The 21648-nt window shown below is 38.2% G+C and overlaps 1 protein-coding gene across 2 annotated transcripts; it reads left to right on the plus strand.

The window, feature by feature from the left end:
- Positions 1–1374: 1374 nt before the first annotated feature.
- Positions 1375–21064, plus strand: Myl1 (myosin light chain 1). 2 transcript variants are annotated; one of them, XM_057762884.1, is made up of 7 exons: positions 1375–1644; positions 12651–12678; positions 16427–16570; positions 18244–18417; positions 18872–18949; positions 20348–20390; positions 20849–21064. In XM_057762884.1, the coding sequence occupies exons 1-6, from the start codon at positions 1525–1527 to the stop codon at positions 20374–20376; spliced, it is 573 nt and encodes a 190-aa protein (XP_057618867.1). In that variant the 5' UTR covers positions 1375–1524; the 3' UTR covers positions 20377–20390; positions 20849–21064. The 2 variants fall into 2 exon arrangements, with proteins under 2 accessions (XP_057618867.1, XP_057618868.1); XM_057762885.1 differs by lacking the exons at positions 1375–1644; positions 12651–12678 and adding exons at positions 11442–11616; positions 12379–12403.
- Positions 21065–21648: the final 584 nt, after the last annotated feature.

Below are 21648 nucleotides of genomic sequence, written 5' to 3' on the forward strand. Positions count from 1 at the left end.
ATTGGTTAGTGTTATTGCGCAATCCCGAAGACCTGAGGTCTACCCCTAGGATCCACGTTAATGTGGAAGAAGACAGCTAACTCCACAAAGTTGTCCTCTGACATCCACATGCAAGCTGTGCCCACAAATGTGCACTGTATGCACATACACACATAAATAACAACAATGGTAATAAGAATAAATTTTAAAACACTCATTAATTAAATGTCAAACAAGTTAAACAACAAAAGTAAGGATGACACTGGACAATAACATGATTATGACACCCTCTCTGATAGAATATGTCACTTAGAGAGTTATATCCATTGGTTTCATGTATTTCTTTTTTGTTTGTTTGTTTGCTTGCTTTTGAGACCAGGGTCACCCTATGTAGCTCAGGCTGTCCTGGAACTCACTATGTAGACCAGACCAGCCTTGAACTTATAGAGATCTGCCTGTCTCTGTCTCCCCATCCTAGGAATAAGAATATATACCAATACACCCAGTTTTGGTTTTCATATATTACTTAATAGGAGTCTCGCCTTGCAAACTGGAAGCCAAGAACAAAAATAAGAAATAGCAAATATCTAGTTTCCAGCAAAACATGTACAGTATTGATAGTTAAAGACATTTTATTGGTTTATTCCCCCAAAGTCTATTTGTCCCTCTGACATGGATATAAGATTTGGTGACAAATAATTCTATTTTATGTCATTTAGAAAGAAAAGTGGCTAAATGCATGCTTTGGTTGGAAACTATTTTACTGTCATTCTTCATTAAATTATACAGAAAAATAAAGCTATCAGAAATAATTTTAAAATTGTTTTTTAGGGCAGAGACACAGTACACACAGAGAGGGACAGAGCCTGTACTCCTTAGAAAGGAAACTGCTTTAAGACTTGACAGACTTTCCTTCTACGTCTGCTTTTTATTTTTAAACACTACCAGTGACCTCTTTGCTGACCAACATATTCGTGCAAACCATGGCCAAGGAGGGAGGGGCAGGAGCGGAGAAGAAGCTGGGTGAAAGTTGCTGATGGCCTCTGCCAAAATTCCGAGTTGAAATTGAATATGGCAAAGTTTCTTAAGATGGAAAGAAAGAAAAGATTTACAGCTTCAACAGAACTGTAATTCTACTAAGAAAAAGGTATGTCCACCTGCTGTCTCCAAACCAGCCATGGCTGGCTTTGCCAGGCATCTTTCTCCTTTATATATGGAGGTGGAGAAAAAAAAAAAAAAAAAAAAAAAAGCAAGAGGCGTTCAAAAAACTTGAGGAAGCCCTGACCCTTTAGATTCCATTTATAGTCTGAGCAGGAATGCCACCCCCCGGGACAACTGAACCGTCCAATCCAGCCGCGTGTGTCAAGGTTCTGTTAGGCACTAAGTGAAATATATATGCAAGCCCTTATACCATTCAACACTCTGGGTCCAACCTCCAGACGCTGGGCTTCAGGTCAAGAGAGCCGCCACTGCTCTTCCAAGTGTCACTTTGACAGGTTCTCTTGGAGGAGATCTTTCTTTTGTTAACCCATCCTTTTAATCAAAATGGCACCAAAGAAAGACGTGAAGAAGCCTGCTGCTGCTGCTGCCCCTGCCCCAGCCCCGGCCCCGGCCCCAGCCCCAGCCAAACCTAAAGAAGAAAAAATCGACCTGTCTGCTATTAAGGTAACTAAACAGGTGAATCGGTTTGGTCACTGAAACATCTCTCAGCATTAAGGAACTCAAGGAGCTTGTGAAGAGGTGTATTTTTCATTGAAAGGAATGGCATTGAACTAGTGTTTTAGATGCCAGGAACCCTGCTTAAAAACATGGGTTTCAGCATACAATTCCAGTGACGTTTTTAAGACTGGGGACTACAAGTGAGGTTTTTGTTCGCTCTTTTCTCGTTCATCAGTATTTGCTGATTCTGTTTTCCATTTCCCCCTAATTTGTCAAAGTGCAATTTAGGGGGAGATATGCCCATCTAAAGATTTCGCATTTACAAATATTTAAGGAGTGCATTTTTAAAATAAAATCTCCGTGGAAATTGGATCCCTGACTCTAAAACTACATCATAAAAAAAAAAAAGGTTTAAGCCTCTGCTTGTTTCCAGAAACTTGAAGACAGCTGATAACCCAGCTGTCTCAGACACATCTATTTGACAGCTGTTTCATTTCGTCTGGAAAAAAATTTTGCAATTCAAGTTAATTTCCTCTTCAACTTGCTTAATAAAATTTCATACACCACTTGGTGCAATCTCAGTGCAGAAAACCACACACTCAAGTGCTTCAGTGACTACAACTATCGTCATGTTTATTTGTATACAGCATTTAATTCAGATTTGTGAGTTCCCCCTAAACAAATTATATATTATGTACATAATATACGTATTTATATATCCTGTCATTTCTATAGCTGTTAGTGTGTGTTGAGCCTTTTACATACTGATCTTGAACTAAGGCGAATGTGGTGTGTGTGTGTATGTGTGTGTGTGAACACTTTTCTATGAACCAAGTTTTCAGTTTCAAAAAAGATTGTTTTGGAAAATGACAAATGAATGTCCTCTCTACTTCTCAGCGACACATCAGATATCCACCTTCTCCTCATTAACTGGGCTTAGATTAGTCCTCGTGGCAGGTTGAAAATCTTCATCTAAGGAACCCAGCCTTATATGGAAAAGGACGGAGTCAAAGTGCTTATGAGGTGATCCTTCCATCCAAGCCAAGGGTGCTGTGTGTAGTACATCTGATGTCTCAGTCTTGACACTGTATGAGAAAGTTACAATGCTGACTTACCCACAAACGTTACATTGACTATGTTAATATAATTGTGGAGCCTTTAAAAAATTCCTTAAAATAATATTGAATCAGAACTCACATGGATTTATGTGATGAAACCAAATATAGTCATAATTTTTGCAACTTTCAGCTAAATATGAAATGAGACATGTTCCAAAGAGGCAAACATGCTGTGGTAAATGTCTAATCTTTATTTGCACCTGAAGTTACATTTGAGAAAACTTGGTCATAGGATGGCACTTTACTGATGAATGTCCAGTCAGGAAAACTGCATGTTGGAGCTTCTGGAATTTTTTTTTGTTTGTTTTGCTTTGAGGACGAGATGCTTATAGTTAATTAAAAAGAAACGAAATCTTTCATCTTCGGTGATCTTAGTTGATGTCTTTGCAGAAGCAGGCTGACGATTACAGCCGCCACTATCCTTCCTGGTTCTCCAATGTGCACTCTTTAAGGACTTTAGAACTTTAAGTCAGTGTTGAGGCCGTTCTTTTTATATTTGTTGTGATTTATGAGACAATATCATCCTTGTATCTGAGATAAACTTCCGGAAGAAAAGAAAATGTGCCTCCTTAAAAAAAAAAAAATACCAGAAGTGTCTCACTAATAAAAGCACGCTTTGATTTTGTTCCAGAGGAACTGTGTGTCAAAAAGTAAGTGAATACACTCTGTTAGCATCAGTTTTTTAATCCAGAAATTAAGCAAATCTCTTGTTCCAGCCGCAGAGAAGGAGCGCTTCCCTAAATTGTGACACCGCTTTAGCCTCCCATCCTTGTTTTATTTTTTTATTTTTTTTTCTCATCCTTGTTTTAAATTAATGCTGGTATGAGCAAGAAAAACTGAAGAAGTTTTCTGAGTTGTGCAAATTCAATATGCTCTACCACGGCCAAGCAAGAGACAGGGTAGACTTTGAGAAGGAATACAAATCAAAAAAACAGAAGTCAAATGAATATTTATTGTTTATTATTTATTTATTTATTTTGAGACAGGTTTCTCTGTAGCTTTGGAGCCTCTCCTGGAACTTGATCTGTAGACCAGGCTGGCCTTGAACTCACAGAGATCCACCTGCCTCTGCCTCCCAAGTGCTGGGATTAAAGGCGTGCGCCACCACCACCGGGCTTCAAACGAATCTTGAAGAAATGGAGGGAAATTAACCTTTTGTTTCCTTCAGAAGAACCATCCCTAATGGACAAGGACAGTAAGGAAGAAACTGAAGTTATCTCATTTGTGTAAAGGAATGTCAATTCCTTTCATGATTTTCCCTCATCAGAATGAAATCCGTACATATTTGGAAGGGTTTTAGCAACACCAGAGACTATGATGCAACTTGGGAGCTTTGTAAAATTTCATTTTATCCCAGTAGATAACAGGGTTAATTAGAAAGTATGTTACAGTGTTTCCTATTATGACGCTTTTAGTCATTTGATGTTTCTAGATATATTTCTCATGTAAGTTATAAACTTTTTTCAAGCAGAGAAAATGAATATATCTATATACATATTCATTAACTTTCTGAAAACTGTATAAAGGCCCAAACTTAATTAGATTATAGGATTTATTTCATAAATCTTGTAAGATTAGAAATCTATCCTTTAAACTGTGGGTAATGCTGAAGTGTAATTATATATAGGACACAACAATCATTAAATTCATTCCTCAATACTTTGCCCAGCTAAGACCATGATCCATTTTAAAATACCCATATTTGACTCACCATAAACTCTGAATAATCTTGGATATTTTTGATTAGTTTGCTTAAGCATGCTTTTCCTATTTGATTTCCCGGCCTTTTGGCTCTTTATTTAGAATGTTTCTTCAGTTGCTCTGACATAAAGCCTTCGGGAGTCTCTGAGCAAATGCCTACTCGGTGTCCTGTGCCCATACACGTTTCTGTGAGCGGCGTTTTCACAAAGTTCCACTGGCGTGTGAACACTGGTACTACCATTCTTGGTAGTTCTCAGCTCTCTTTGCCTTCCGAGAGCTGCTACCTCCAGTGACAAAGCCCAGTCTTAGAATGACGCTGCCTCCCAGGATCACATTTGTAGGGCTCAAAACTCGCCATTATGATTCTGGGTGCAAATGAAGGAGTGAATATTGGTTGCAACCAAGAAAAATGGCAAAAATAAATGACAGAGGGAATAACCGCGTGCCTGGATTTTAAAGAGATCTTAAATATGAAAGTAGGTTTATTTTATTTTATTTGTTTGTTTGTTTTGCATGGTGCATGCTTTGGCTGGTAAGCCAAGATTGCTGTGAGTAGACGCCTTCATCATAGCTCGAAACGTGTTGCTTACATTTTAATTCGCATTATATTCATGCCACAATCTGGTCATTCATTCCTGACTGGATACTGCAGCAGTGTTACAAGACCAGTAGTGGTAAGAAATGCGTTGACAGAAACTCTGCCAAACAACACATCTCCAAGCAGTAACTGAACACAGTCGCAGAAAGACTGAAATGTTAGATTTAACAAGGAAGTTGGATGTATACTGTTCCCAAACATGTATATTTCCTGAATGTTCAGTGAAGGCACATTGTATATCGTGCATGAGGTCCAAGGTGGAGATTTATTTTGGCTCAGACATGGGAACTTTTTTGGGATCACCTGTATTTTCTTTCATTTTCTAGCAAGGCTAAAATAAACCCAATCCCATTTAAGGAATTTCTGGGAATGTTTGAAAACAGGCTCCATAAAAGCCTGAACATCATAAGCCCCACTGTAATAATAGCGCTCAACATCCATTGTGATTTTACCCTGGATTATTTTCACATTTAGCTTTTCCAACGTTATAGAGACTGTTTTATCTATTCCCAAGGAGGAAACTGAACTCACACGAGGCCCATCATCAAATAACTAGTTAAGTGGAAGGTAAGACTTCACTAGCAGGGTAAATCCATAGTAAACCGTGTTAAGCGTTCAGATACTTCCGGTTTCTAAAAACCCAGAGTGGGCAGGACGCAGGGCGGGACGCAGAACTGTTCTGTACAGTGCACAGTCCTATGCCGCCAGGAGAGGGCGAGAGAGGTCCGCTGCAGAGCGGCTCCGCTAGACTTTGACCTTGGCAGTTCTGAGTGTTCTGTTTCTCACAGCTTCCCTTACACCTGTTGTTGGGAACTACACACTCTGTTTTATACACAGAGGGTGAAATTTTAGGCGTTTACGAAAGCATCTTATTCACTTTGTCCCAACTCCCTGTAAAAATTTATAAACGAAAATAGATATAAAATTACTTCCATCTGCAACAAAGTGTTGAATTTTAACACATTTATGATCTTGTACTAAATAAACCTCAGACATACCAAATAAAATCATTAAATCTGCCATCATAGGGCTAATCTCCTGAGATGAGACCTCTACTTGCTTATAAACACACTAATTTAATTAGCATGTTTTGGAGTTGATAAGCAAAATTGGCAATGTCATAGATATGGTTAAATATTAACAATAATATCACTAGGGAAAAGCATGAGACAAATATATAGAGTCAATCTCTAATTTAAAAAAAAAGAGTGAAAGCAATATATCCTCGGGGGGAAAGGGGGAAGAATTATTTAAGCATATGAGTCAAAGTCAATAATGTCTTTCATCTTTTATGTGTGAGGGAACAGAGCAGGTGAAGGGAGGGAAAACCTTGACAGGAAGTCTCTCCATGGCAACATTTCGAGGTGTAGCAACGTAAAGTAAAACTCAACTTAAAGAGACGCATTCGTCAACTAAAGGAGAAACTGACTTTCTTTTAAGGATGATTAAATCTGTGCAAGACGAGGAGCCCACCAAGGGATAGTGCCCCATTTAGGCCTTGACATTTCAGTACTGCAAAGCCCTGGCACGGTGCCTTAGAAGTTGTTCCCTAATTACAGCCCATCTGACTCATGGAAATTGTGGGAAGGATTATATTTAGTCTGCTGAGACTGTACTTTCTTCTCTTCGAACTGAAACACTTCTGTGTGAAAATAGGAAAGTATACAGTTTAATTTCTTCATCAATGTTTCCAGTTTGTTTTTCCCCCAAATCAGAATTGTGAAAGCAAAACCTGATACTCTTGTATCAATGGCTTCAAAATTTTCTGGTTGGATTTTAAATTATATGGGTGATAAATTGCTCTAATCAGAAATTAATACTAGTGACTTGAAGTTGGAGGGGTGGGGGAGACATTTTCCTTCTGTCCTTGTGAGTGGGCTGTTTCCTGACCACAAGCCACCCAATAGTATACTATCTCCTGTGCACAAGAATCCAGTTGACTTGAATGTGCTGCTCTGAAATTACATTTTGATACATTTTTCTTTATTGCAATAATTACAGCATAATTGTCTTTTTCCATAAAGTAAGCTGCAGGAGGTCCTACTAACTAAAGATGGAAAATTCAGAACATATTAGACCCATAAGCAATCCAAGAAATCATATATTCAGAAAAATTAATTTAGAGATATTATTTAAATCAAGCAACACAGGCTTTGTTATGACATCCAGAATAAGACCCCATTTTAGCTTTCAATGTATCCCATCAAAATCTCTAGAAAAATATTCAGTATTTATTTATCACATCTGTCCCAAAAGGAACTTCTATTCCAGACAAATGGGAAAAACATAATCATAATTTTTTAGCATGTGCAATATTTTCTCAAATGCTTACATTATAAAACTTAAAAAATGTAGGAACAAAAACACATTTTTAATTTTTAAGAAATTACATAAAAATAAGTAAATGTACAAAAAGAAGAGCTTACAAGAAATTTTACGTTTATTTCTCATATTTATTAACTATGAAAAAGGAGGAGAGAAAGTTGGAAAGGAGCAGACTTGGATCACATTCTGAAAGTTGTATCAAAATTCACTTAGGTTGCTAGGGTTCCTGCAGATCTAATCTGAGCTGTTTTTAATTGCACGGGTTTTGTGCTTAGGCGACAGAATTCAGGGGGCCAGCCCGAGCCTGCCAAACATAGCCTTCCCAGGTTAGTGTCATGTAAACCAGCGGATCCAATCTAACCTTCTAATAGCTCTTTCAGGGAGCCTGGGCTGGCACCGTGTCCTCATTGCTCCAGTTTCTCCCGTTTATATAATACTTTAATAAGCACCCTAAATCCATTTTGTTGAACTCAGAATAATAAGGAGAGAAATTTCTTTCTATTGGCCTTAAGTAACTTACTGTGAAGCACAACATTCTAAAAGTTTCCAATATTCTTTCTAATGGCATTTTGGTGATTTTTGAAACTCTGTAAGAGAAATTAGTTTAATTTTTTTTTCTTAAAGGCTTATATACGTCTAACTCTGATCTCTCAGCCAGGCAGGAAGGCAGAGAGTATCCAACAATGTTCTCTTGACTGACAACTGTCTCTGGTTACAGCATCTTCTTTTCTTAGCTTCAGTCATTGGCATCTGTTCATCCCCCTGAAATAGGGAGAGCTTTGACAATCATCGTCCAAGTTCCTTCCAGGGCATTTCCCTTAGTATTCAACACCATACATTTCTTTTATACAGTTGTTGTTCTTCTGAGACACTAAAATTTAACATATATCAGTTCTATATTTTAACTGCATTGTAATATTTTTTCCTATAAAGCAATTCCTTCTAGATGCCAGAAGACTTATCTTTAGTCAGTGAACCAAATTTCATGACTACTACCTGAAAGACAGTTCTCAAATCAAAACAGTCCATTATGACTGCAGTAAAAATTCTTCATGGTAGCAGATACCTTACAGACTGCTTTTTACCTAAACTCACCACCAAATGGGAATAGGGGAGCTACAGCCCTGTGGGATGTGGCCTTTTACTAACATGTGAGATGAAGACATAGGATCAAGACATAGATGCCTTTAAAAAGAAATAGAAGGCTGACAAATTAGAACTCTGGACCATAAGCATTCACATAAAATCTAAAGGAAAACGCTAGAGATATAAATGGCAAAGAATTTTAAATGAGTGTACCTACTGTGCTCTGGGCGGTTCTGGGGGCTGAAGATGCAGAGAATATACATAATTTCTCTGGAATGTAAGCTTTGTAAAATAACAGATAAAATTCCTGTCCTTTGGGGATATAATACTCTAGAGGGAAAGCTTATGCTCAAAAGAGAGACTTGGGACACAGCCAGACCACACTGAATGCACCAGGGAGTTTAGTGTGTTAACGGTCTAATGGCTTTAATTGAATGAAAAATTTATTAAGCATTTAATAGGGGAGAGGAACCAGGTAGAGCTGGAATAGAAGAGACCCTAAGTACAAGGCAAAGTCAGTGTTCTAGAGAGAGATGCTATGTTAGAACACATCCAGGTCCACATCAGAAACAAGCTACGGCCTTTTAGCGTTGGCCTGGGCTTCCCAGCAGATGAAGCAAGAAGGCTGACGAGCTTGCAGTAGGAAAAAGGAGCCAGATGTGCCGTAGAGAAGGACACGTACTTTGACGAAGAGGAGTTCTTGTAAAGGCTGGAAGAATGTTTAATGTAAAAAGAGGAGGGAACGGTGGGTTGCACGCCAGACAAGAAAGATTTAAACCAACTTTGAAACACACTGGGCGATGAGCTCTCAGACTGAGGCCCAAACCAAATGGCTGTGAGAGCAGATGAAGCATTTGCTCAAACAGCTGATCGTATTCCTGCCATAAGGAGGAGAGGCCAGAGGCAGTGTGTCATCCCAACAGTGGACAGGAGAAGGATTGCTTTTCTCATAGCTATAGTTTACTCTTTCTTGTGTCAATTGATATGTTTACGTTTATATTTTGATTTTCAGTATGTTAAAAAAAAATCTAAACTTTTTTGTGAGTATGATAAAGATATAGCAAAAAGCTGGGATGGAGAAACTGAGTAGTTCCTCACCACTCCGGAGCTTCCGTTTCAATAGTATCAGCAAACCTTTAGATGGTGTCTAAGTCGTTACGGATAGCTTGTTCGCAACATAAATTCAAGTTCTGTGCTGATTTTCCAGTTTACCCACAAGTTTTTATAAAATTTGATCATGTTCCACATAATTCAAGGCTACACTTTTCCACCTAAAAAAAGTGAAATGTGAAAATTATCATTGTTGGCAATAAGGCAACTTCTATGTAATGTTCAGTTACTGACGTCAAATACTGGTTCTCAGTAATGGCTAGCAAATTCGAATTTAATGGTACAAACTAATAAATACAATTACATCAACATTAAAGTACAACATTAAAGGACAAATACAAAAATATAATTTCAAAATTGAGAAAGAGGATTAAAAGGTATGTTCTATAGAACTTTAACTTAGACACCCAAAATCATGAGATTCTAAGTTACAAAATTATTAAAGATTATAAATTTTCCATTTTAATACTCTCCCCCATTTTACTTCTAATGATTCAAAGCATGTTAAGTTTTTCTGTTAACTATCATTCCCCAGTAACCTCTTAAAATATCAGTTTGTTTATGAAGACATGTTGACCAGGTACTACTAACTTCAAAATTATCATTCTTCATCGGGAGACTCAAGATCCTGTAAGACTGTTTTTACAACTTGTGAACTTTAGGCCAAAGGTGATACACGTATTTTTCATATTCTGATAGGCATCTAATCATTATTTTGATTAGAATCTAATAAATATTTTATTAGCATCTAATAATTATACAGAACAAAGTGTATCATTGTGATATTTTCATATGTGCACATAATTATGTATTTTGAAGAAGAGTTATCCATTTAGCTGTTTTATTCTGGAATAGTACGAGGGTGAGTGGCACACATGGTGATTTCTATGGATACCTTCTTTGAGGGTGGTTGCAGAAATCACAATTCATCTTTTTCCGCTTGAGATGCTTGAGTTGTGTAGAGAGTTGTGTAGTTGTTTCTGGACACCCTAAACTGATCGTCCCCACAGCCGTTCCAGCTTTCCCCATTCTCAGATAAGCTGCTGTAGAAGCCCATTGCTGACCTATTCCCTCAAACACCTTGAAAATGTTAAAGTTCTATTCTGCACTCCATGAGTCTTACTTTAGGTTATTTTATTCTTGGTCTGCGGGTTGAGCCACAAAGAGTTGGACAGGACAGACTGGTTTTAGTAAGAACTTAGAAACAAAAAATAAAATAATTAATGTGTCAGTCTTCTTGGCTGCTAAGAATTTCAGAAAATAAAAAAAAAAACATAGTCAGTCTATATAATAAAAAAAAATAAACAAGGAAGAATGGACATACCCAAACCTAATGTCAGGAGACAAAGAGGCGAGGTAGGAAGTGGAACCCTAATCCCTTCCTGCTTAGATTATTCTCCCGAGAATATTGCTTACAAAAGTATAATCCTAATGGAGATTTGGGACGCTGACCAGTTGTCATGTGGGTGCATCCTAAGGGATCCTAAGAAATATACAGAGCACACAAGGTCTTCTCAAGTCCTCAGAACATTACCATAAGGGATGGAGTTTTGGAGAGTGTTCTTTCTATACCAGTTACTATTTGAAAACTCAAGCCAGTTTCATCCAAGTTCCAGACTTGCTGACTAGACATTTGCAAGGTCCATAATTATCCAGCAGAAGCCCAAACCCTAGAAGAATCCCGAGTTTTCCATGAGCAAAGAAACGTCTTGAAGGAAGAGGTTGCAAAGAACATCTCAGAGGTAAAGACCATAAAAGTACTGACAGGCTTCGGTCTCACGAGGGCTGTTCACTTCTAGGCCCTGGGTTCCTAAAAATAGCCCTAGGGTGCACGTCCCTCTTTCTCTCTGCCCTAAGAAAGCTGAAGAGCTCCTCCGGGAGGAGTGGCAACTGCCTGTGAAATCTGATGCTAGACATGAGGTCAGTTTGACCAGAAATAAAAGGAAGCCACCGAGAAGAAAGACTCCACTCAGGGATCGGCGCTGCCTTCAGCTTGCTCGCCAGCCCCACCGCTGTGTTGCAGCCCAGAACTCCATCATGGTGGGTCCTTCAAGAAAACAGTATGTCCTTTACAGAAGGAGGCAGTGGGCAGCTGGAGCTTACTGAGGGGACAGGCGGGCAAGGAACAGAACGGAGGGGAGAACCTATTAGTTCAAGGATTTGGGAACCTAGCGCTGGTTTTGATGATCTATGATGAAGATAGAAGAAATGACTTCGAACTCTTGCACCAGACGGGGGAAAATGCATCTACCTCCCCAGAGCCGTCTGTGTGCTTCACCTGCCTTTGCCATTTCACGTAAGATTTGGAAGGGAAAAGTGCAGCTAGTGAAACAGTGTGCTTACATAGACGCCAGTGATAACTATAGTGAAACGGTGTGCTTACATAGACGCCAGTGATAACTCCCAGCTAAGAGGAAGCAAACCGTATCTGATTCTTCAGTTTCGTACACTAGTACAAATATGCTAATGAAGCAGAAAGACCTATGGTGGTTTTTATATACCATTCTATTTGCAGTTTTAAATGTATCTTATCAGACATATGCTAAATATACACCACTATGGCATTCTAGGATTGCTCGATTTAGCATTTTTAATACTTTTACATCGTCAAGATCCTGAGAAAAGATTTTTTTAATTATTTTTTGCAATAGATTTTTATGCTCATAGTTTCAAAATTGCCCTCACACACCCGTCCTGTGCTAAGAACACCTACATGGTTTCCTAACCACTCAGAGCAGAGAGCACTCATTCTGTCAATGCATTTGAAAGTTCTTTCTCTCTCTCTCCCTCTTGGCACTGCAGTCCTTCAGCGCTGACCAGATTGCGGGTAAGTGATCTGTGCTTCTCTACTGAAGGCAGAGCTCTCTGCCTGTCTCTAAAATGTCACTTAACTCCACAGCATGCTCCTTTGTGGCTAAGACTGTTCGAGTCCATTCCATGCCGGGGCTCCAAAAACTGGGCTGTCTGCTGGAGCTCACTTTGAAGAGCACTCGGGGAATGAGCTGGATGCACTTGTGTATCAGGGTGCTCTTCTCTGGTTAAAATATATTTTATGATTAATTTCTTTCTAACAGATCGAGTTCTCTAAGGAGCAGCAGGAGGGTAAGTTTAAAAGCCATAGCGGTTCATATGTGCAGACTTACAGAGATGGCAAGTGAGAAAACCAACTCCCTTGGGATGGGCTAAGGGCTGCCTAGTTATCCACACTGGGGTTGTTCCTCTAAATAGAAATTGCTTTCAAACACTCTAAATATAAACCTGTATAACTGAAGCCCTTGCTTATAGTTAGTGACCAAAGATGTAAGGAAATAAAAAATAGACTCTAAGTCTGTGTAGCTACTGAGTCCTAAATAAGATGAACTTGAAGCACTAGGAAAGATCATAGATGATATATTCACAAAAGGATATAGGTTCTACACTAACTTACTAGTCAAAAGCCTAGAGAGAGATTTGATAGGCCTGGAGTGTTCAATCTGAAAAACGAAACTGATTATGAAAGTTGCCCTGACATCCAAACCTGCCTAGTTTTTGTGGAAACATAGAATTGTAAATTAGAAGAAATTCACAGACAGAGAAGGATCCTAATCCAACACTTTGTTAAGGGATATGAAACAGACAACGGGAGAAATGATAGGTCGTTCTTCCTCAATGACCAAAGAATTAACAATAGTGGCATAATTTTGTATGAATTCAAATGGGCTAGGCAGTTTTTCTTAGGAACAGATGCTATCGATACATCTCAAACTTTTTAGGATTGAAGAGACCCTGGGTAGTTTCCTTAAAACTTTAACTTTTTCCCTTTGTGTTTGTATTCAACAGGGTCCACTATCCCAAACAAGCTTGATTTTTGGGTTAGAAAGTATAGGGAGAATTTTTTTTATGGGGTGAAATCATCGTAATATGTGGATAAACTAAGTAGAATGCATTTGCAGAAAGGAGAGACACAATCAGTTTAGTTATGTGATATTATATGTTAAGTGGTTGGCCGTAATAATGTATAGCATATTATAATATATAAGGTACAAATAACTACGGTGATTAGTAAGAGTTCTCTGCCTAAGGCTTCCACACTGTTCAGTCTCTTTCAGGATCATGTTTGTTTTGATGTTGCCTGGGTATCGGTTTAAAACAAAAGGTTATTTTTTGTAGTACAAACTCACTGATATCAATATCATGGTTACTGGCCTCAGACAGTTTAGATAGCTGGATGACTTAACTCAAGATCATTTAAGTTATACTATGAAGGATTTGTCTTAAAGGAAATGATGGTTCCAGTTTGTTTAAGTATACCTTTAACTGGTGATGCAGCTACATCATTAACCCTGCCTCCCAGCCCTCTACAATTCCTCACCTAGACTATTACCATGGTGCCAAACTATCACTGGATCAAACAACGAAAGATTCAAAAACCCTTGCTGAGACAAATGTACTTAGTGTTGAGTGTGAGACCTATCACCCAAATTGAAAACAGGTTTTAGCCACAGAATTGAATAAACATTGATACATTGGTCTGGGCTTTTTTTTCTTTATGTCAGAAATGCAAATGTAAACTATTTAAACTAAGTGAGAATTCTGTGCTTTCAGAATAAACCAAGACCACTCGAATGTGTGTCCTTGCTTAACGAATGAAGAATGTTGTTCATATATTCTATTTGGCTTGAAGGAAAGGGGAGAAAAGCAAAGAAAATTCCAGCATTTGGAAGTTGTAGGACTCATGCTGTCTGTTAGCATGATCACCAGCTACATATGGTTACTTAAGCATTAATTAATTTTTAAATTATAAATGTTAAAGTCTGTATCTTAAAGTTCACCAGTCACAATTCATTGTTCAAAACCACCATTATAGGACAGGTGGAAAATAATTCCATCTTCAGATGTTTGGGAAATGGTGTGGTTCTGGGCAGAAGATCAGCTGATATATTCTTAAGGGTCAAATATGAAAGACTGTTAAGTTTCCTTGCACTGTTGTCTGTGAAGACAACTTCACTCTGTTCTTGAGGTTAAGCAAAGACTACAAACAATGCATATACAAAGGAGCATGGTGAGATTATGATAAATGTTGTTAATATAGCCAGTCAAGGAAGGAGGTCTCCAGTCTGTTCTAAAACCTTGAAGAGAAGAACTAAACCTTGAGCTAAAAGTTCAAGATTAAAAGAATTAGTTCTCTGGCCTCTGCCTTTAAGTTACTAAAAGATAATGTCAGAGTGATTCCATTACCACCATTAAAGTCCCTTTTCTACACCAGTATCTGAGCCGGGTGACCGAGAGTCCTCAAAGCACTGTGTCTGGCATCTGAAGCCAGCAGCGAGAGGAGTCCAGTTCCACGTGACCTTTAGAAAGATAAAAAATAGTATGTGACTCATGAAACCACAAGGCTCAAGCACCCTTTTTCCAGATTGGGGCAGATTATGGTGAGAACATAGGATTTAAACAAGAATGGTAGCATGGCCTATAGCTGGTTGTGTATATAGGACTCTGTGTAATCTTAGATCTCATGAGACAGGACATCGGGGTATTAACAGAGGGACCTTTCCAGACTGCATGTTTTGCTGGAGATTGCGGTAACCTAAAAAAGATTGTTTTCAGTTCTGAGAGCTTATTCACCAATGTGAATTCATTCAAATGTTCCAGGGTCATTGGGGCTAACGTTTGTAAGTCACCATCAGTACTTCCAGATTTTCCAGAAATTTTCACTTAGTTAAGTTTAGATATTTCCTTTAAAATGTCTTTACTGGCTCCTAAATCCATTTTATCCCTCTTTCCAGGTGTTTCATTATATATTCCTAAATTATTATAGTTATAATTGTGAAGGTGAAGCAGTTTGATCAAAGCAGAACTATAGGTCATAAAGTACCTGGCAGAGCTACTGTGCGGAGAAAAGGCAGTGCCTTGAGATACACTCGTAATTCACACACAGATGGGGATGTGAACAAAAGCAGCTCAGTCCATCCACGCAAATATCTCAGTTTCAATAACATGGGACATGTAATAACAAGAAACATTCTGCACAGTGCTACATTGGAGAAAACTAGACAAAGGAGAAAATAAATTTTTCTGCATTATTTTCTTATAGCTGCATGGGAATCTATAGTTAATGCCATTAAATATTAATTTAAAAAATGTTCTTAAATTATGAAGATTTTTTGGTCATATGGATTATTGGGGGCTAAATCAAAATTATATGAATATATCATAATAATTTGTCCAAAAATATTTCCCTTCTGTATTAACCATAGTAGGTGCCTCTTTGAGTCAGACACTGAGGAGGTTAAATGGCATTGTAAAACTTAGAAGCCTACCTCACACTTCAAACTTAATAATAATAATAATAAGCTATTTCTGGAGGAAGCTAGTTGAAAAGACAGACTATAAAACTGGTGCCCCAAAGATTTTTCTACAAACTTAAAAAAAGTTTGGGTTAAACTCACATACAATAGCCCCAGCTGGAAATTTGCTTTCTTGAAATTTTACTAATACTGCCAATTAATTGAAGGACTATTTGGAGACCCTCGAGCTTTCTCAAGGCACGAGAATATTTTAAGTGACTTTTGCTTCCCACACAGATGAAAGAAATAGGAATTGCTATCACTGGGAGCTCCAATTTCCACAATTAAAAATTAATTCCACATTACTAATAATGTGGCTTAAAACTAGAAAGGCTGCTTCAGACCAATTCCCCACAGAAACACCAGAGAATTTTCTGTGATGGTTTGAGAGCCGGAGATAACTTGAGTGGTTGGAAGAAATGGTGGAGCAGAGAAGAGTTTGAAGGGCCTGGGGTTAATTAGAAGGTTCCAGGAAATTGAAAGTCAGTTCCCACCAGGGCCTGAATGTCTCGTGCTTCTTGCAGAATTCAAGGAGGCATTTCTCCTGTTTGACAGAACAGGAGAATGCAAGATCACCTTAAGTCAAGTGGGTGACGTCCTTCGGGCTCTGGGCACAAATCCCACCAATGCAGAGGTCAAGAAGGTTCTCGGGAACCCTAGCAATGAAGGTAAGTTCCTCGAAGATCAGTGGAAATTGTGAAGGGTTTGCCACACAATAAACTCAGTTTGCTCCTGATGGTGCCTCTCATCACTGGGAAGCCTTAACATTTTTTAATAATAATAATAATATGAGTTAACTTCCACTGAGGTCCTGCAGGTGTGATAAGACATCACACCACAGAGAAATGACATGGAAGGATGAGACCAGTATGCACAGCACGGTATCTAAATCCAGGGCTAAGTCCAAGGCTATACACCCTTTGTAGAAAGCCATGAATAATCACAAGGACATCCTTTTAGAGAACAACTATTCCTTGATAAACAATGATAAGGCATAGATGAGCACATTTCCTTTTTACAGAGTTCATACCTTCAAAGACAAAAGTACGTTTTAAAAGTTAGTTTAGCTTTAATTAAAATATAATTGCATCATCTCCCTCATTTCCTTGTGGAGCCAATATAATAATACATTGAGTGATCTTTCCTCCATCTCCTCCCACATTTCTTCCTTCCAGCCCTTTCTGTGCTTCCCCCTCATTCCCTCTCACGTTCACGGACTCTTTCCCTTTTACTGCTATTTTTATGTATGTGTGTAAATATATAAACACATACATCCAACCTTTTGGGTCTGTTTACTGTTGCTTGTATGATATCCTGAAGAAAGTTCTAGGATTTCTGGCCAGGAATTAGAAAGGAATTAGGATGTCACACAATATTTGACACACACTATTTTCTTGTGAACCTCTTTTTAAAAATTACTTCAAATTCAAAGAAATTGAAGACTCCACTAAAGCTCAAGCATAGGCTCTGTATATAGTTCAGTGATGTTTTACTATTTTTATGTTATTATGGAAAATTTTATAATGCTTCACTGATACTTGTGGACTATAGCAAGCATAGTACTAATAAAATATATTAAGTAATCAAATTGTCCCAAGCATTTTAACAAGCTTTTCATGCCTTGGGTTCATTCAATCTCACAGTAACACTGTACAGTACTTCTATTTTAAAACTGAGAATATGGTGCATAAAGAGGTTAAAAGAGTTGAGCCAAGGGGCTGAAGAAGGACTCTGCAGTTAAAAGCATTTACTGCCCTCTCAGAGGACGTGGGTTAAGTCCCCAGCACCTACATCAGGTAGAACAACCAGTAACTCTAGTTCTGAGAGCTCTAACACCCTACTCACCTTCTGCAGGCACCAGCAAATGTACCACACACGTACATACATTCAGGTCCATCCACATACATGCAAAATAATTTCCAGAGAGAAAAGTAAGCCACATTTGGGGGTACACACCTATAAATCTCAACACTTTTAAAGTGGAATCAGAAGCTCAAAAGTCCGATGGCAAGTTGGAGGCCACACAGAGATGAGTAAGAGCCTATCTTTAAAAAACGAACAATGAATGAAAGTTTAAAAGTGGTTAGCAAAGTTGCTTACTGCTTCAGAGTTGTGTTGATCTGGGAATAAAGCTTAGCACTGCGACTACAGAACTCATACTATTGCCTGTTACTGTATTTTTGTCAGGTTAGCAGTTTACCCACTGGAATTTAAGTTGTCTGAAGATGTTTATGAACATTTGCATTTGGTGAAGATTTTCATGAACATTTGTATTTGGTTTGTGACTCAGAGGTGGTATCTTATGGTGACTATTAACCCACAAGCTGCAATGTTCTTCCAGAGATGAATGCTAAGAAAATCGAGTTCGAGCAGTTTCTGCCCATGATGCAAGCTATCTCCAACAACAAGGACCAGGGAGGCTATGAAGACTTTGTTGAGGGGCTGCGTGTCTTTGACAAGGAGGGCAATGGCACTGTCATGGGTGCTGAACTCCGCCATGTCCTTGCCACTCTGGGTAAGGGAATACATTTCACTGGGCTAAACTGGAGAGATTGTATACCGGGAAGATCATGGCAGGAAAGTCATGTCATGATCAAAGTAGACAGGGGAAAGACTACAAAGGAAACAGGAAAATAATAGGTGTCAAAAGTTTGTGACTCTTTCCGTTGGCCTCTCTGACAAGTGAGACTGTTTGGGGGTGAAGTAATAACAAAAAATATTGGACATGAGTTAACAAACATTTGTGCTCCTCGCAAGTTATAGTTGGGGCATGAGGGATACTGATTATTTTTCATCCACCCATCCAAAATCAGCTTAATGGAAGCCTCCCAAGTGCCAGACAAACAAGGAGGGACAAATTTTACCCTTCGAAAGCAAGGGTTTAATCATGATTTCAAAAGCCCATGGTCAATCACTAGTGTTGAGAGTTTGAAAATATTCTGTGGTCTTATTTTGTTTTGTTTTACTAGGTGAGAAGATGAAGGAGGAAGAGGTGGAAGCTTTGCTGGCAGGCCAGGAAGACTCCAACGGCTGCATCAACTATGAAGGTATAGCCAGTGTGCACCATCAGCTCTTACTTGGTTGAAGATAGATTTATTTCCTTTTCTTCTTTTTTTCTTTCTTTCCTTCTTCCTTTCTTCTGTTCTTCTTTTCTTTTTTCAGTATTCTTTTTTTACAACAGGGTTTCTCTGTGTAGCCTTGGCTGTCCTGGAACTTGCTCTGTGGACCAGTCTGGTCTTGAATTCACAGAGATTCTCCTACTTATGCCTCCCAAGTACCAGGATTAAAGGTGTATGCCCCCACCACCCAACAATAGATTCCTTTCCAACTTTACCTTATTTTCCTTTCTTTATTGATTTATTTTATTTATTATAAGTAAATGGCCTAATCCTGAGGTATTTGTATGGGAACCCAAACATATATGCAGAATTAATTCCAGTGCCTTTTGGAAATCCCATGCAGACTTACAGTTTAACCTGTGTTTCCTTATGTTTTCTCTTAGCTTTTCCAGAATATCCCTGAGGGATAGACATGGCTTAAATTAGAATTAAGTGCAATACAACACCAGAGTTAAACAGATTTTGAAATCTTTTACTAGGACAAAAATCATGAGAATCAAGAAACTGGGGGTCAAAGAAATGTAGTTACTTATTTATGATCAAATCATTACAGCAAAGCTGGTACTGAAATTTAGCACTCTTTGTCTAGTGGCCCTGTTTACATGAAAATCATTTAATAGCTTGGTATGGTAGCATACATTTATAATTCTAGGAAGCTGAAGAAAGAGGAGCCAGACCTGGGCTATAGAGTGAGACCCTGCTGGAAGAAGGGAAAGAGAGAGGAAAAGACTGATGAGCACACATACGTAGGGGTGGGTGGGGGAGGGACAGAGATACACACAGAAAGAAGGGATAAAGGGGGATGGAGAAAGAGAGAGAGAGAGAGAGAGAGAGAGAGAGAGAGAGAGAATACCATCTCATAGTAACCAGTATTTATTGCCAGTTGCCAGTTTAGAGCAGTTTCACACAAAGGGTATGAAAGCAATATATACTCAAAGTAAATATTTAAAATAAAACTGTGTAATATTATTTGAAATTTACAGTATTCCCAATAAACTTTATCTTTCCAAATACCAGCCACATTTCAATAAATCTATGATGTCCCAAATTTAGAAAAAGCATAAAAAAAATGAAAAATAAAACAGGAAAGGGGGAGAAGGAAAGAGAAGAGAAGAAATAAAGGCATATAGCCACACCAATCAATCTTTGCTATAAAATTATTTTTACTAAAAAATATTTCCTCTTTGCTTATTATATTATGTGGAATAGCCTCTAATAATACCATTGAGAGAAACTGCTAGTCATCTGGAAAATGAAGTCAAATCTCAACTTCTTTTCAGTTCACTTTGGCTTTTCTAACTCTTAACTGTATGTATTGCCCAACAGCTTTTGTGAAGCACATCATGTCTGTCTGAATGGAGTCTGGAAGGTAAACACCTACTCTCTTTTTAATACGCAAGGCTTGCCTGATACTTTGCTAAAAGAAATAACAGCTTCACTGAATATGCTTTAGATAAAATAAGTATTGCCTCCTAATCATAGGTTATTTATATTATCCAGAATATGCTGTTCTCTTCAGGCAATAGATACAACATATTTATATGCGTGTATAAGAAAATCCTTTTGCTTCTGTCTACAAACCCTGTCTTTTAAACTCTACTAGTTGATTAATTTTAGTTGGCATGTAACACTACTGCCCTAAATTTCTTAAATAACATTAACAAATACTGCTCTAGCAAACTATGTTGTAATAGTTGAGGTTCAAGGGCTGACAAGCAGGTTCTTAAAGCAAGGGTGTGACTTGGGAGTGTTGGCTCACCATTTCCTCCAGAATGTTCTTTCCAAAGAGCTGCTATAAACATCTAACTTGCTTCTGTTTCCCTGCAGAACACAGTGTTTGGGAAGACTGGCCAGATGTCAGTTCAAGAACACCCACGGCTAACTGTCCACATCTGCTTACCACTACCAGGAAGATCAAAAGAACCTAGACCATTCTAGACTGAAGGGTTCCCTAAATTTTTATAAGCCTTGAGTTTTTCATAACACACAAATCAGGCATCTACTGTTCTAGGGGATATGAATAAAATATTGATAATCTCAAGTCCAAGCACCACCTTTATCATCTACTTGGGTCCACAACATTCTTAAAACACTGCATCAATAAACTTGGTCAGTCTGGAATATTCAAGTTGTGTGTGTCTTACTTTTTTATTTCATGAAAATAGATTTTAAGAATTCAATTCTTATGGAAAATTATAAAAAATACTGATGAATTACAAATTTATTTTAAAAACTTATCACCGAAGGGCCTGATGAGATGGCTTTGTGGGTAAAGGCGTGTGTCAGAAAGCTTGAAGACCTTCATTTTATCCTTGGGATGCACATGGCAGAAGACAATGGAATCACACATTTGCCTTCTGCTCAACACATATGGGCCATACCCTACTCCCCACATATACACAGAAGTAAAAACAATAAGGTGAATAAATAATAATGCAAAAAAAATTAAGGTCATCACAATCTACAAAGTAATAACAGATAAATAATTAGGAGTTATATATTATTTTAAAAGTTAAATAAAAAACCAGGAAATTCAGATAGGTGCTGGGGCATTTTAATAGACTCTCTATGCAATTTAAGGTAAAATTGGGTCCTTCAAATTTATGTTAATCATTATTTATGGCTTG

This window comes from Chionomys nivalis, chromosome 2 (assembly GCF_950005125.1).
Source record: "Chionomys nivalis chromosome 2, mChiNiv1.1, whole genome shotgun sequence".
Lineage (NCBI taxonomy): Eukaryota > Metazoa > Chordata > Mammalia > Rodentia > Cricetidae > Chionomys > Chionomys nivalis.

Excerpts from the sequence above, each read along its gene's own strand:
- Myl1 (XM_057762884.1), top strand. The coding sequence starts at position 1,525 with ATGGCACCAAAGAAAGACGTGAAGAAGCCTGCTGCTGCTGCTGCCCCT. Across the intron at positions 1,645-12,650 it reads TCGACCTGTCTGCTATTAAG|ATCGAGTTCTCTAAGGAGCA; the intron begins GTAACTAAACAG and ends TCTTTCTAACAG. Across the intron at positions 18,950-20,347 it reads CGGCTGCATCAACTATGAAG|CTTTTGTGAAGCACATCATG; the intron begins GTATAGCCAGTG and ends ATTGCCCAACAG.